This window comes from Melozone crissalis, unplaced genomic scaffold, assembly GCF_028551555.1.
Source record: "Melozone crissalis strain CALT ecotype California unplaced genomic scaffold, PUWL_Pcris_2 ptg000027l_1, whole genome shotgun sequence".
NCBI classification, from domain to species: Eukaryota; Metazoa; Chordata; class Aves; order Passeriformes; family Passerellidae; genus Melozone; species Melozone crissalis.
Genome location: NW_026535805.1, coordinates 27,795,380 through 27,808,896, shown reverse-complemented (window position 1 = coordinate 27,808,896; position 13,517 = coordinate 27,795,380). Strand labels below are relative to the sequence as shown.

General features: G+C 33.8%; 1 protein-coding gene across 4 annotated transcripts in view; it reads right to left on the bottom strand.

Moving 5' to 3' along the window:
• The window catches only part of RYR2 (ryanodine receptor 2), a 381,701-nt gene that overhangs the window by 44,176 nt on the left and 324,008 nt on the right, over positions 1–13,517 (bottom strand). For all 4 annotated transcript variants that reach the window (XM_054280079.1, XM_054280080.1, XM_054280081.1 and 1 more), the window contains 8 exons: positions 13,385–13,488; positions 12,792–12,843; positions 12,605–12,658; positions 10,952–10,975; positions 4,914–5,013; positions 3,945–4,024; positions 1,949–2,025; positions 499–572 (listed from right to left, as the gene is read on the bottom strand). In XM_054280079.1, coding sequence (XP_054136054.1) covers positions 499–572; positions 1,949–2,025; positions 3,945–4,024; positions 4,914–5,013; positions 10,952–10,975; positions 12,605–12,658; positions 12,792–12,843; positions 13,385–13,488 — 565 coding nt within the window. The remainder of the gene's footprint in view (positions 1–498; positions 573–1,948; positions 2,026–3,944; positions 4,025–4,913; positions 5,014–10,951; positions 10,976–12,604; positions 12,659–12,791; positions 12,844–13,384; positions 13,489–13,517) is intronic.

The window sequence follows — 13,517 nt, the reverse complement described above, 5'->3', positions numbered from 1 at the left end:
CAATTTTACATGTAATGTCTTCACTTCTTCAAAATTATGAGAAACAGTCCTCTGAGACCATTTTGAAACTCAACACATGCTAATGATTTACTGTTGATAAGGACTTAGGTATGTAAATTAAACATAAATCACTTTTAGGAAACCTGTTTTAGCTTCAGCCTCTAGATATATATTTACAAGGTTCATGGAATCACAGACTATCCTGAATTGGAAGAGACCCATAAGCATCTTCAAATTCTAAATCCTAGCCCCACACGGGACACCCCAAGAGTCACACCACGTGCCTGAGAGCACTGTCCAGACAAACACTGCTTGAACTCTGCCAGGCTGGTGCAGTGACCACTTCCCCGGAGAGCCTGCTCCAGTGCCCAAACACTCTCTGGGTGAAGAACCTGCTCCTTATGCCTAACTTAAACCTCCCTTGGGTCCTTTCAAATTCAGCTTGATTCTGCAAAACTTCAAAAAGGTCATGAATAATTTCTGTTGAATCAATAGTACCTGATCCCTCTTCAGTCACCATGCCAAGGCCTTCTGCTTTGTTCTGACGTTCAAATGCATTTAGGTCAAGGACACTGCGGTGAGAAAAATTACATTTGTCCTGTGATTAATTAAATAAATGCAATATTTAATTTTGTGGAAGTTAAAAAGGATGTGTGATTTCATTGAAGTTTACAAGCATACTAGTCTGAAAAAGATACATCACTGTGGCTTGTTATATGTGTCTGTTAGGAGACTACAAATCTCAGCTAAACAGCCTGAACCTGCTTTTGCCCTGAATGAGACCACAGAATTCAGCTCTGTACAACTGACCAAAAAAAAAGGAGAATGTATGCATGTAGGATACACATACTCATTTTTAGGTGCTATAAGGAAGCCAAGTTATTGACTACTTTTGTATTATAGCCCAATTCATACCAAGCAGCAAGGTCTATTACGAAACTGTCATTATTAGTTTCATTTAGTGTTTCTCTCCTTCCACATTCTGAAAAACTGAAGCTGCCAAAAGGGAATATGTATTCAACTAACCAGATTCAAGGAAGGATGGTACCTCACACATCTCATTTGTGAACCTGTGAGATTCTGCCTTTCAGGGCTTTGCATGTCAGCTGGCCAGGGATAACTTTTGTTCATAAGCAAAAATGGTTATAAAAGTTAGATTAACCCGAACTATGACAGAACCTCTGCTGGCAAGACACCTCACTGATTTCAAAACGAAACTTGGCCACAGAGAGCATTAAGAAAAAAGAATACATAATTAAGAAAAAAGAATACATAATGTGATACCCTGGATATAAGAAGACTGAATCACCTGATCCAGGGAGCCCCTTTTAGTCCTACGTTTTATGTTCACTAATACATCATTTACTGATACAGTTTATCCTTAGAAATTACGTATAAAACATTTAAACGCACACATTTATATATAGAATTAATATAAATAATAAATAAACCTGAATGAACAAAAAAGATAGTATCACCTCAATTTATTAAAATTCATTAATTTAATATGAAATTAAATATTTCATTACTTTTTCTGACTTCTAAGAAGTCCTATGACTAATTCTAACAAATCTGGGGTTTCCCAAAACCTTTTGTGCTTACTTATAATTGATCATTAACCTGATCTCTGCAGGATTACTGGATGCCTCCAGAGTTAAGGATTTGCCTCTGAGGAATGCTCCTAACTCTGGAGTTGTTTTCTGCCATATCTCAGGTAGACTCAAATTCTGTAAATATTTTTGGAAAGAGCTTTCTTACAAAGGCAGGTCCATATCACCAATATTTTTCCCCCACAAGCATCATCCTGTCCTTTAACCCAAATCTAGCTCATTATAAACCCCTAGTGCTGTTTGCAAGGACTATGTAGAGGATCACTCCAGAACAATAAATCCCATAGAATAAAACATACATGCAAAATAACAAATTTTTCAAGTTGATATTTTCTTACCTACAGGACTGCATAAGACCAGCAAGGCTCTGAAAGAACCCCACGTCCTTTTTATCCTTGAGGTAGTCAAGCATTTTCTGCAGCAAGCACAAATAATTTACACAGAGAGTTAATATTCCTATTATAATAACAACTAGGTAACTTAAGACTATATGTATTCAATGCTATTAGTGATGTTGGTGTTTGGAAATATCTCTAATATTAAAGACCCTTGCAGAGAAAAATACAGATATCAAAACCAAAAGCAACATTTAATGCTTATGTACTATACAGAAAAGGTCATACATTTTGGTTATGCCTTCCTAAAGCATGGGAAATGAAGATAGTAACTAAAGTCAACACAGCCAGAAGAATTTAGAGTTTAATACAAATGTAGTCTTGCTACTACTAGGCTAAAAATTTATGTTGACAATATTGTTTCAACACCAGAAAAGGTTTTTCTTAACCTCAGTTTATTTTAAATTATTTTAGCTGCAATAGTATGTTAGCATTAATTTGAGCATATTTTAAATTTTTTTAGCTTTATTATAATGTGGAATAACTATCTGAAAACAGATTGTGATACCGAGAATTTACTGAGTGAACTGTGATTTTAGAATGCAATGAATCGTTGAGCAAAGAGATAGGATGATACCAGAGCTCTCCATTGTAAGAAAACCCAGAATGCTAAAGGTCAATCTTAGTAGGAAAGCTACAAGAATTCATGTTGTGAATGAAGTAAAACTATTTTTGCAAAAATAATAGGAAAAGTGGATAATAAGTGACCTCCAAAATGGGCAGCACATAGGCAGACAGTGTTACCAAAACATATCAGTGTAAACCCAAGAAGACCCAAGATTACAGAAAACAAATACCCCAATCAACATTATACCAATCAAAGCAAAGAACTCCAGAGGAGGATGATAATGATGACTTTTAAAAACCACTGCTGTTCCTCTCCCCCCACCCATACCACTCTTCTCAAGGAAGACTAAAAAGCTGATCTTAGGACCTAAAGGAAAATTGGAAAGTTGAGCATAACACCAGAAGAAACAGGTATAAATGAGGCAACTAAAAAAACCAAGAATTCTAACTGTACAATTGATGCTTTGATGTTTTAAGAATGTAATTTAGACTAGTAGCATTCCTACCAATCTAAAAATACTAATTGTTTCCTGCATTTTGATTCATTAAGTCTTTACCAAATTATTTTTAAAAATAGATTGTAGGATTAGAAATTTCATGATTTTCCAATTTAATATCATGACATCACAAAGAACTGGTAGTGGCTCAAGCAAATAATTTCTACACTACTTGTAGTCTTTCATGCCAATTCCTAGCAATGACACCCCCTGAAAAGAACATAATTTTTGTTGCATTCAGCAGCTTCACTTGGGACCTTAATTGCTCCCAGTTGTCTGTGTTCTTTAAACTATACTGCAATAATTTAGTAATGGCAGGTATAAACCCTTCTCAACATAGGAAACTTCAGCTAGTACAGAACCCTGAACATACCCTATATCAGCCTCTTCACTTCTACAATGCAGGCTTCTTTTAACATATCAGACTTGTCCACTGGGAACCAAATATCTTACAATGGATTAGTTATTCAGGATTTTCTCTGCTTTCATCAGCAAGAGTCTCATTGCATAAGCTAAGGACTTCTGAAGTTGTGAAGTTAGTGAAGACTGGGGTCAGCAATTTTGCTCTACAGGCTATAGGACAATGGCAATCTCTCAAGAAAGCCTTCCTTCCCTAAGAATTCCTACAGAAGTAAATGATATAACATAAAATTTCTGCCTTTCAACTGAAGTACAAAACAAATCTTTTAGCCTTGCAAACAAATAATGAATACCCATCAAGCAGGGTACTTTTGTGTAAGATTTTGTTCTGCAAACAGGAGTAAGAGGATAAACAGTATGTGACAGTGACACTACTTAATGCGCTACTACAGCAATAATGACCATGGTATAAAAACCTATACTGGCTAGAAAGGTAGAACAAACTAGTATCTTACCTGCTGAACAGTAGAATTTCCTCCATTTAGGATTGCAATTCCTAGCTTTAGGGTTGCTGCAACCATTGGCCCCATCTCACCTTAAAATATTATAAAATATATTTTTGGATCATATTAAAAATAATAATGTTTTATTAATTACTTTATGCATTAAATTAATTGTAAAACTGACCTATTTTTCCTTAATTTCTTCATGAGTGCCTACAGACATAGTGTAATGCATATAAAGTACACAGAAGAAGCAAAATATAAGGCAGGAATAACTAAGTTCAGTGAATATAAACCATGTTTCAATCACTAGAGCACCAAACAGTTGATTTAAGGGTGGGCTCACAATGATAAGCTGGCTTTCAAAATTACCAATATGTCCCCTCTGAATGAAAATCTGGATGTTTCCTTCTGGTTTATTCAGAAAATGACAGTGACCCAAGCATTTAATTACAGTAAACAAAATTTAAAATCAGGAGTTTTTAAAACATCACTATTGTGGAAACAAATCACAAAAGAAAAAAATGAAAGCATAAAACCTTAGAATAGGATGGTTTCTACGGGAAAAAAAATCATCATTTAAACTTTTGAAATGTTTTATCAAAGTACACCAATAAAGCAGTTATTTGACGAATGGGAAATAACAAAAGAACTTAAGTCCACACCTACTTCAGAACTGTACACATTCCAGAATTTAAGGGCCATTTTGTCATTCAGTGCTGCTAAAGCTATGAAGTAATTCACACATCCTTAAAATTAGCACTAGAAAAATTAATTACAACTACAAGAGAAACAATAATCTCATTAAAATAATTCATTATACTTTTCTGGATTAGCTGTCAAAAATTTTGAAATTTCAAGTTATTTTGAAAGCAAATCTTAGAGCCAAACATATGCATGTTGTGCCCTATAAGACATAAAATCACTTCAAAGTTCATTAGAAGTAAGGTTTAAAATTTAATCTACACACCAAAACCTTACCTTTACTTGCACTGATTGTCTGCAGAACCATCTCAGCAGCACCTCGATCATGCAGTCTGGCTTGTTGATACAGAAGTTTTTGCTTTTCCATTTCTTTTTCCTGAATAAAAATTCCGGTCATTTAACATGAGATTTGAGTTACTATCAATCCTCCAAAGGTTCTTGGTTTTGTCTTAGTATATGGGCTCTATGGCAACATCATGAACCATTTTAATACATACAAGGCTATTGGACAAATAATTAACAGGTTCAAGTAATAATCTCCACTTGGCATTTTTCTTTGATAGGCTTTTAGCAGTTTATCTGGAAAGAGTCATCTCAATTGTGAATCATTAGGTTAGTTCAAAGCCCATGCTCATGATATATACTGCATGTATCAAACTTGCACTTTTGTGCTGTGTTTTTGTGCAACAGTTCATACTCTTAATAATCTTCTATAGTGTGACCATAACTTCATACTGCTCAGTATGTGACTCTTGAGTTGTAAGTTGTTGCTGAATACCAGAGTAAAAGAAACATCTCAGAATTTTTTTCAAAACATATCATTATATTACAATATAGATTGCCCCCCTACTTACAGAATATTTGATAGAATACACTGTGCTTTTATATTTTGTATTCTCTAGCGGCAACAAACAATACTGCATGGCGTTGCTTGAGCAATGGTGAAGTTTCTTTTTTGTAATTTAAACTACTACTGAAAACATAACGAGCATAAAGAGCAAACATAAAGGCACAGTTAATTCCAGAAGAGTTTCAACTTTCATCAGGTTAATTGAAGTTTGCTGGAGAATTGAGGATGACTAAGCAGTATAAGTTGCAAAATGGAAGTTGCATAGAGCCCTATGACAGTGAGTCCATCAGATGGTGTGGTAAAAAGCTTACTCAAAAGGAACATGACACAATTAGTTAGTATCATGTCCAAAAACACAACGCCCAAAACATGTATGACCTAGAAGCAGGAACAGCTGCAGCAGAAGTAGCCAGAATGACAGCTTTGCTGCCATAAACTTTCCATCCAAGTTACAGAAAAAATACATTGGAAGATGGAAGAGGTTTAAAAAATGAAGGCTTGCTAAATAGAGGATATGAGTAATAAATTAAAAAAGAAGAGGTAAAAAAGAGAAATATGTTCAAATGAATGAAAAAGAAACCTTTAACTCAAAAGCAAACCAACACAGACATTTATGCTGTTACCAGAGAGTTCTCGCCGAGGCTGGCAAATTTGTTTCTTAAATCTTTGATAATATCGTGCTGCGGAAACAAAATTCATCAGGGTTTTTTTTTTCACACTATTAGCTCTCCTGTGGTTAAATTGTATCTTTCTTTTTGCTTTAAATTATGTGACAGATCTAGATGGAGGCACAAAAAGGAAAAAAAAATGGCAGCGTTGCTTTGTATTTAGCCATGCTAGGGTTTGAAAGTTTTGCCTTCATGTTTAAACCTCTTCCTGGGAGTTCAACAAAAACAAAACAGAAACATACACTCACACGCACACACACACCACATACACACAAACTACCAGAAAATCATGACATCACAGGTTCAGTATGGCTACAATAAAATATTTTCATTTGCTTCAGAAGCCTCTGAAAGCTGATCAGCCTTTCTTTTCTTAAAAACTATTTCCTATTTCTAGATACTTTTAGTTTTAGACCCAACACCTTTTCATCTTTCTTTCATTGCAAAATTTACCATTCACAAGCCTAACACCAGCTATACTACTTTCATTGTGCAACATTTTTTATAACAATATCAAAGATTTATAAGAATGCTTACAGTGAGGATGAATCTGCATAATCTACAGACTAACTTCTTGCAATGGCAGTATAGAAGAACAGTAGAAAGAGGCATTGCCAAACAGCTTAGCATGAGAAAAGTGGCATTTTCCATGGAAATCAAGATGTGTAGGATATTAGTAACAAAACAGACCAAAAAAGAAAACAAACACCAAACCAATTCACCAACAAAAACACCACAGGCATTTCTCTTAGAAGCAACCATTCTTTGATGATAACCCATAAAGATCATGGTTCCTTCTTCGGCTTCACAATGCATTTTCACTGTTGCTTTCTCCCTGCCAACTCAACACATATATATCAATATATATGTGACGGCAGAATTTACATGAAGAGGGCCACCCATTGCCTACAAAGCATACTAAATTAATAAGGTTATCCCCATTTCTCTAAAATGTGCTTACTGTTTACACTGTTATCTGTGCTACCAGTTTCAGCTTTTTGCACTTTATCCACTTGCTTGCCAGTTGAAGTCAAGAAACGACCAAAGTAATTAGCCAATGATTTGAGCTTTCTGTCATTCACCAAACCATTACAACAATAGCAAAAATACTTCACTAAATGAAACACTTAAAATAACTGAACAGAATTAAAAAAAAAAAAAAAAAAAAAAAAAAGAAAAAACAACCAACCAACGAAAACACAGAAGAAACACACCCCAGACCCCAATCCTCAATGAGGAACAAATCTATTTCATCTTGGATGATTTCCACTCATATAGGAAAAAGGTGACCACTTATAAATGTACATACATGTGGTCTCATATTATAGACTTTTTCCAGCATTCTACCAAACCAAGGAAACATCTGAATCATATTCTTTGAAAGTAGAGGTCCAAATATTTTCTACTTCTTTCAGTTTTTTGGGGTTTAAATCATTATGAGCAATCATACGCCAAAATAAATCAGACAAAACCACAATTTTTAATTTGAATTTGTAGACAACAAACTTGCTAAAACTAAAGAGAAACTTTAACTGACAACTGAAATTCTTAAACTTTCTTGTAATTCATATGGAGACTGATTATTGGAGTCTCCCTTTGAGCTAGGACATATGGAGAGGTTTGTTTGCTGCCACCACTAAGCTCCAAAATACAAACCACTGGCATAAGATCCTACTTTTACAGAGCTTTTTTTTTTTTAATATGAAATCATGAAATTAAGCTTAAGAAAATAAGAAAATATGTAAAGAACAGAAATTGCTTTCAACTCAGCTATTAGAAGATGAATGCTTCGCCTTTGAATTGCCTTCACATTTTTTCAAGACTTCTGCTTAGTCTAGAAAACAAATCCTATTAGGCAGGACTTACACTGTCAAAACATCTGTTCATTTCAATTTCAGGCATGCATAAGTATAAGCTATGTAATTAAATATCAAGTACTCATGCATGATACTTCTGTACCTTTTTATAGATATATATTTATAAACACTTCAATCCTTTAAGTTCAATATATGTTGGTTTCTGCTCTATAAAAAAATATGATTTTTTTCTAAATCCCTCTTTTGGAGTTCATCATTGAAGTATCACCACTTGTTGTGAGGGGTTTGGACTCAAGGACCTTTAAAGGTCCTTTCCAACCCAAACTATTCTATTAATGAATAATGTATTCTGTAGTGTAGGAGTGAAACCATATATTAGGTTCCATACAATCCATTACATGTAGAGAAAACTGATGAAAAACACATTTTTGCATAGTTATTTGAATGTTTATCTTCTTAGAATTGATAAATTGAATATGGAGTCTGATCTTAATTAACAGAATAAATAGTTACTTTTTGTAAATATGTCATATATGGACACTCAGTGGTTTATTCAGGATTTGTGATAGTAGGAGATACAGGTAACCATCTTCAAAGGGCTGGACCTTTATGAGGTTGCATTATTTGTATGTAAAGAAACTCAAAAATTTTTGTCTGAGGAAAGTGACAGCACAATATATCATCTTGTCAAAAAACTTGTGAATAAAGAAGTCTACTAAAAAAGTTGCTACCAGTAACAGGAATGAAAAGAACTGACACAGGAAGCTCTATTTCCTCAATTTCTTTTCTTCCTGTCAAGAGTCAATTTAAATCAATTTAATACAAATGAGTTTAAAAATAAGAGCTAAATTTTGATTCCTTCGAGTTCCCATCCTACAAGTATTTAGTGCACATTAATATGCAGGAGTGACTCAAATGCAGAAAATTATTTGCATTTAGCTAGTGAAACAGTGAGATTTAAAAGAATTTCTTATCAGATGGAATCAAAGGAGACAGTGACACCAACTTTACAGGTTGCTCAACTGAGCATCTGTTCAATAAGACAAAAAGTTAACTTTGAGACAAAGAGGAAGGGGCAAAGACAACTGTAATAACTCAAAGCAAATACTAGCAGGTAAATGTTGACAGGAACATACTAACATACAGAGAACATTATTGTCACATCTATTGTTCACACTATTAACCCAATTTAAATTAATTGTACAAAAATAAGACTACGCTGCATGAGATATGAGCAACAGAATTGTCAGTATAATACACTCAGCATTTTCATCACATTCTAAGCTTGCCCAAATATCTCACTTGCTCTGAATGCAAAAGGATCCAAGACTTCAAACACCACACATTTTTAAAGTCTAGAGGAGCAGTAGACTTTTATCCCCAAACAAACTGAACAGTCACACTTTTTACATGGATACACAGGATAGAATAAAAGAATTGCCTTCTTCAACATTGACGTTTGATCACCAGACAGAAAGAAACACACAAATACACATACAAAGACACACGCATCTGGTATGTACAGTTTCACATCTGCACAACTGATTGATGCCATGTATGAAGAAAGCAAGGGTTATTTCTTGTGCTTTTGTTCCCTTTTAAAATACTTCACAGTCAGCAAGAAAAAAAATGTTATGGACCACATAAGGTTTAGTGATAACGAGGTAAGCAGAGTGATAGATATGTAGTATTTGAATAGCTGAATTGTTGGAATGAAAAAAGAAGAAAATATATTATTAGATTCCTTATACATTTCCTTTGGGGATTTTGATATGCACTTTGTTCAAAATAATTACAATACCTTTTAAATAAATTTTTGTGAGCACATTCATCTTCCAGAATAATGCCTTTATCTTATGAAGCCATATGGAACAGACCTGTGCAAATTTTTGGAGGTGTAAGAGTAAAGTTGATCCTGAAATACATCATCTCTCCCCACAGATGCCAGGGAACCTCTTTCTTTTGTGATGTGAATGTTAATAGAAGGCTAGCAAACGAAATACCAAAATCTCCTTGCTCCTTTCCATGGAGAAGCTTACAATTGCCATAGGAAATGAAATTTGAAGTTACTGACTGAAGTCAGGCCATTAGCTAAATCTGTGCATTTCAAATCTCAAGCAAGTAATCTTTACTTACTCTAGCTGCCATTAACCACAGAAAAAATAACCATATTTAGTCCCCTCAGAATCAAAAACTAGCTACTCCACACACCATACCTTCTCCCAGAATATCAGCCTTGCAGCACCACCAGCAAGTGGCCTAAGTCAACAGTGGGAACTGAGACTTTGACCTGCATGAAGCAGGCAAATAGTCAGCTATATAGCCATGGGACACCTTTCAGAAACAAATGGTGAGGCTCTCTAAATGACACACAAAAGGCTGAGCAAGAAACAGAGCCAATAAAACAATTAACAATGAAGTTTCAGAGCTATTGCCTCTATGTTCTTAGAAAAAACATAGAAGAACTATGAATCATTTAAGGTAAGGAGTATCTAAGGAGTTTCTGTCAAATACTCTAAATCAGACATGGACTATGACTGATGCTCTCTCTGTGACAAATATTGGAAACAGAATTCTACCACTACATCAGAAACGCGTCTCTGCTAAGATACAGAAGAAAAGTTCAACTACTTTCCCTTAATAACCACATAAGTTGCTTTACTAATTCAAATTAAGTTAAAACCAGAAACATAACTGATGCACAAAAGGCATGAACAGCAAAACAACATGAACAAGCCAAACAACACTCTGTTTTCCCCAAAACAGTATCACAATTTTACACGGCATATTCTGAATAAATAATTCCTGAAATCTTTAAAGAGCTTGCGCACAAAAAGGGTTTGGTAGAGATGTCATGCTGAAACTGAAATCTTAAAAATTATATCAAGGCCCTTTAGTTGAACTTATCCAAGATGTTGGGCCTGAAAAATCACAAAATTAGACCCAGACAAATACACACATATTTTTTTTTTGTTTTACCTTGCTGCGTTGTGATCCTGTCACCTTAAGGAAGGGCAAGGACAAGAAGCGAAATAGTAATAAGAAAAAGAAGTCCAAATTTTTTTTCTATAGGTGACTGACCAAATACATACAATAAATTGTTTTTTGAACATATAAATACATTATTTAAACACAGGTTACACAGCTAGAAGAAAAATAATAAAGAGAAACAGATGAGTAGGATCTTCTCTCAAGACAAAAAATTGAATGCTAAACAAAGAACCCATTACAATTTAGGTAAGGAGCACTAACAAATTTCTTACTGATAGATTTTTCATAAACCTCAGTGATTTCCTATTTAAAAATTTTCATATCTATAAGCATTAGACTTTTGATATCTAACAAGCATGTAGAGGCTAACTGCTAAGACCCATAGGAATAAATAGTCTTTGTCAGTGGTATGTCATATAGTGCATTCCCAGGGGAAAAGAAAAAAAAAATCAGAAAAACACACTGAAACTTGGGTTCATAATGAGATATTTACCAAGAAACAAAATTTTATATTTTGAGGATATTACTTGTAACTCAACTGGACTTCTGAGTGACTGAAAAGAATTTAGTATTTATATTCTTTCTGATTTCTTTATACAGTCAAATAGGGAATATATACTTAAATAATTCAGTGTTATATCATGTAGCATCATGTAGAAAACATACAGAACATTCTATGTCCATAAAACAATGGAGTAAAAGTAAAAACGACCCAAACCACTCCTCAATTATCAGAACAGCACAGATAGTTTTACAGTAAATCAATCCTTATATTTAGAATTTAAAAAAAAATAATCAAAGTATTTATTTCATGTTTCTGTGTTTTAGTAGAGATATGAAATATAAATAGTAATTGATTTGAAAGACACAAGAGACACCTTTTAATGTCAGAATAGTAATATGCCAAAACACATTAAAATATTAAAAATATTAAAGAGCTAATTCCCTCAGTGCCCCTCAGAAGAGACAAATTTCTTGCAAATGTCATTTTATTAATGGAAAAAGAGAGACAGATCCCAGAGCAAACACAGGACAAGGACTCAACTCTTACACTTGTAATTAACTCATGTGTATATCCTTAAACAGTGATGATCACTAAAAACTCAGCATTAAACACTAATAAATACAGAGCCCCTATTGTCAATACAAGCAAAAATTCTTAGCAGTACTAATGAACAGAAGTTCACTACATTTTATTAAGAAGTATTAACATATGTGTGAACATAAAACTACTGTATGAATTATAGGTACTGAATGTAAATGACTACTGCAAAAAGTAGTATTATGGTATTTTAAAAATCCAAACTAATGGTAGGACGGAATAATTTAAAAGATTCAGTCTGTTATTATCAGACTTTTAGACTAAGTTACTATCTGTAATACCTAACTAAAAAGTTAAAGTTAAATGAGATAAATTTAGATCTACTAAATTATTCTCTGTTTAATCTTGTGTAATACTGTGCATGTTTTTATTTCACTAATATTAATCGGGGGACTTATATCTGCCATATCCAGCTTGTGACATGCAGTTCACTGGCATAATAAGCTGCAGTAAGCCATGAACCAAAAAACATAAATGTCAGCTGGAAGCTATGAAATAATGTCTAAAATGACAAGAAAACAAAACAAGTATAATCTTACTTCAAAACTCTTCACTTCTTCTTCACCATCATCATCTTCTTCATCATGGCAGCTCTGATATCATGTAGAAAGAAAGCATTGCTGATAACTCACAATTTACAGGTAACACTTCACAAATTAATTATCTTGATCTTCTAAACTAACTTAATTAAAACACAAAATAAACAACAGGTATCAAACAAGTTACCTTTGCCATAATGTCAGCATAAGCCATATACAGGAAATCTTCTTCTAGTTTGCTGGTTAACAGACAGAGGAAAGGTAAAATGAGAAAGATTAATTACAGTAGAACTGAAGTGCCAAAATATTTTTAAACATCTTAAAAATATTTTAAAATAACTTCTATGCTCATAATTACTAAAGTATTTTTGGAAAATAAAGACTTTATTAACTTATACAAACAGAAAAGTATAGCCAGCTACAAACACAGTACTCAGAAATTCATAAACACCTTCCAGTAAAGTGAATATAGTTAATTTTTAATTATACTTAGAATATATTTAATATTCAGAATGTAACTGTCAATAGGGAACATAGACACAAGACAGAGGAGTAGTGAGCCCTGAACACAGTATCCATAGCTGGGAAAAAGTCATACTAAAATCTCTTTACATACCACAAGCTAAAGAGGTTTGAGCGTAACTCAAACTCACCGTATGTTCATACGCACGGTTTGGCCTAGCTTATGCAATCTCACTTGAAAAGAGACATATATGACTTCAAATACAGGAGTAATCTGAAAATCTGCATACACTCTGAAGTGTCTCACACCATCCCTACCATTTTTCAGTCAGGGCTGTTCGACTGAATAGCAGAATAAGTTGATGTAAAGGATCAACTCTTTTAAGGCTTTCATCTTCTTCTGGTGGTTCCTCTCCAGGTTTCTTTAGGGAAAAAAAAAATTAAAAGCATA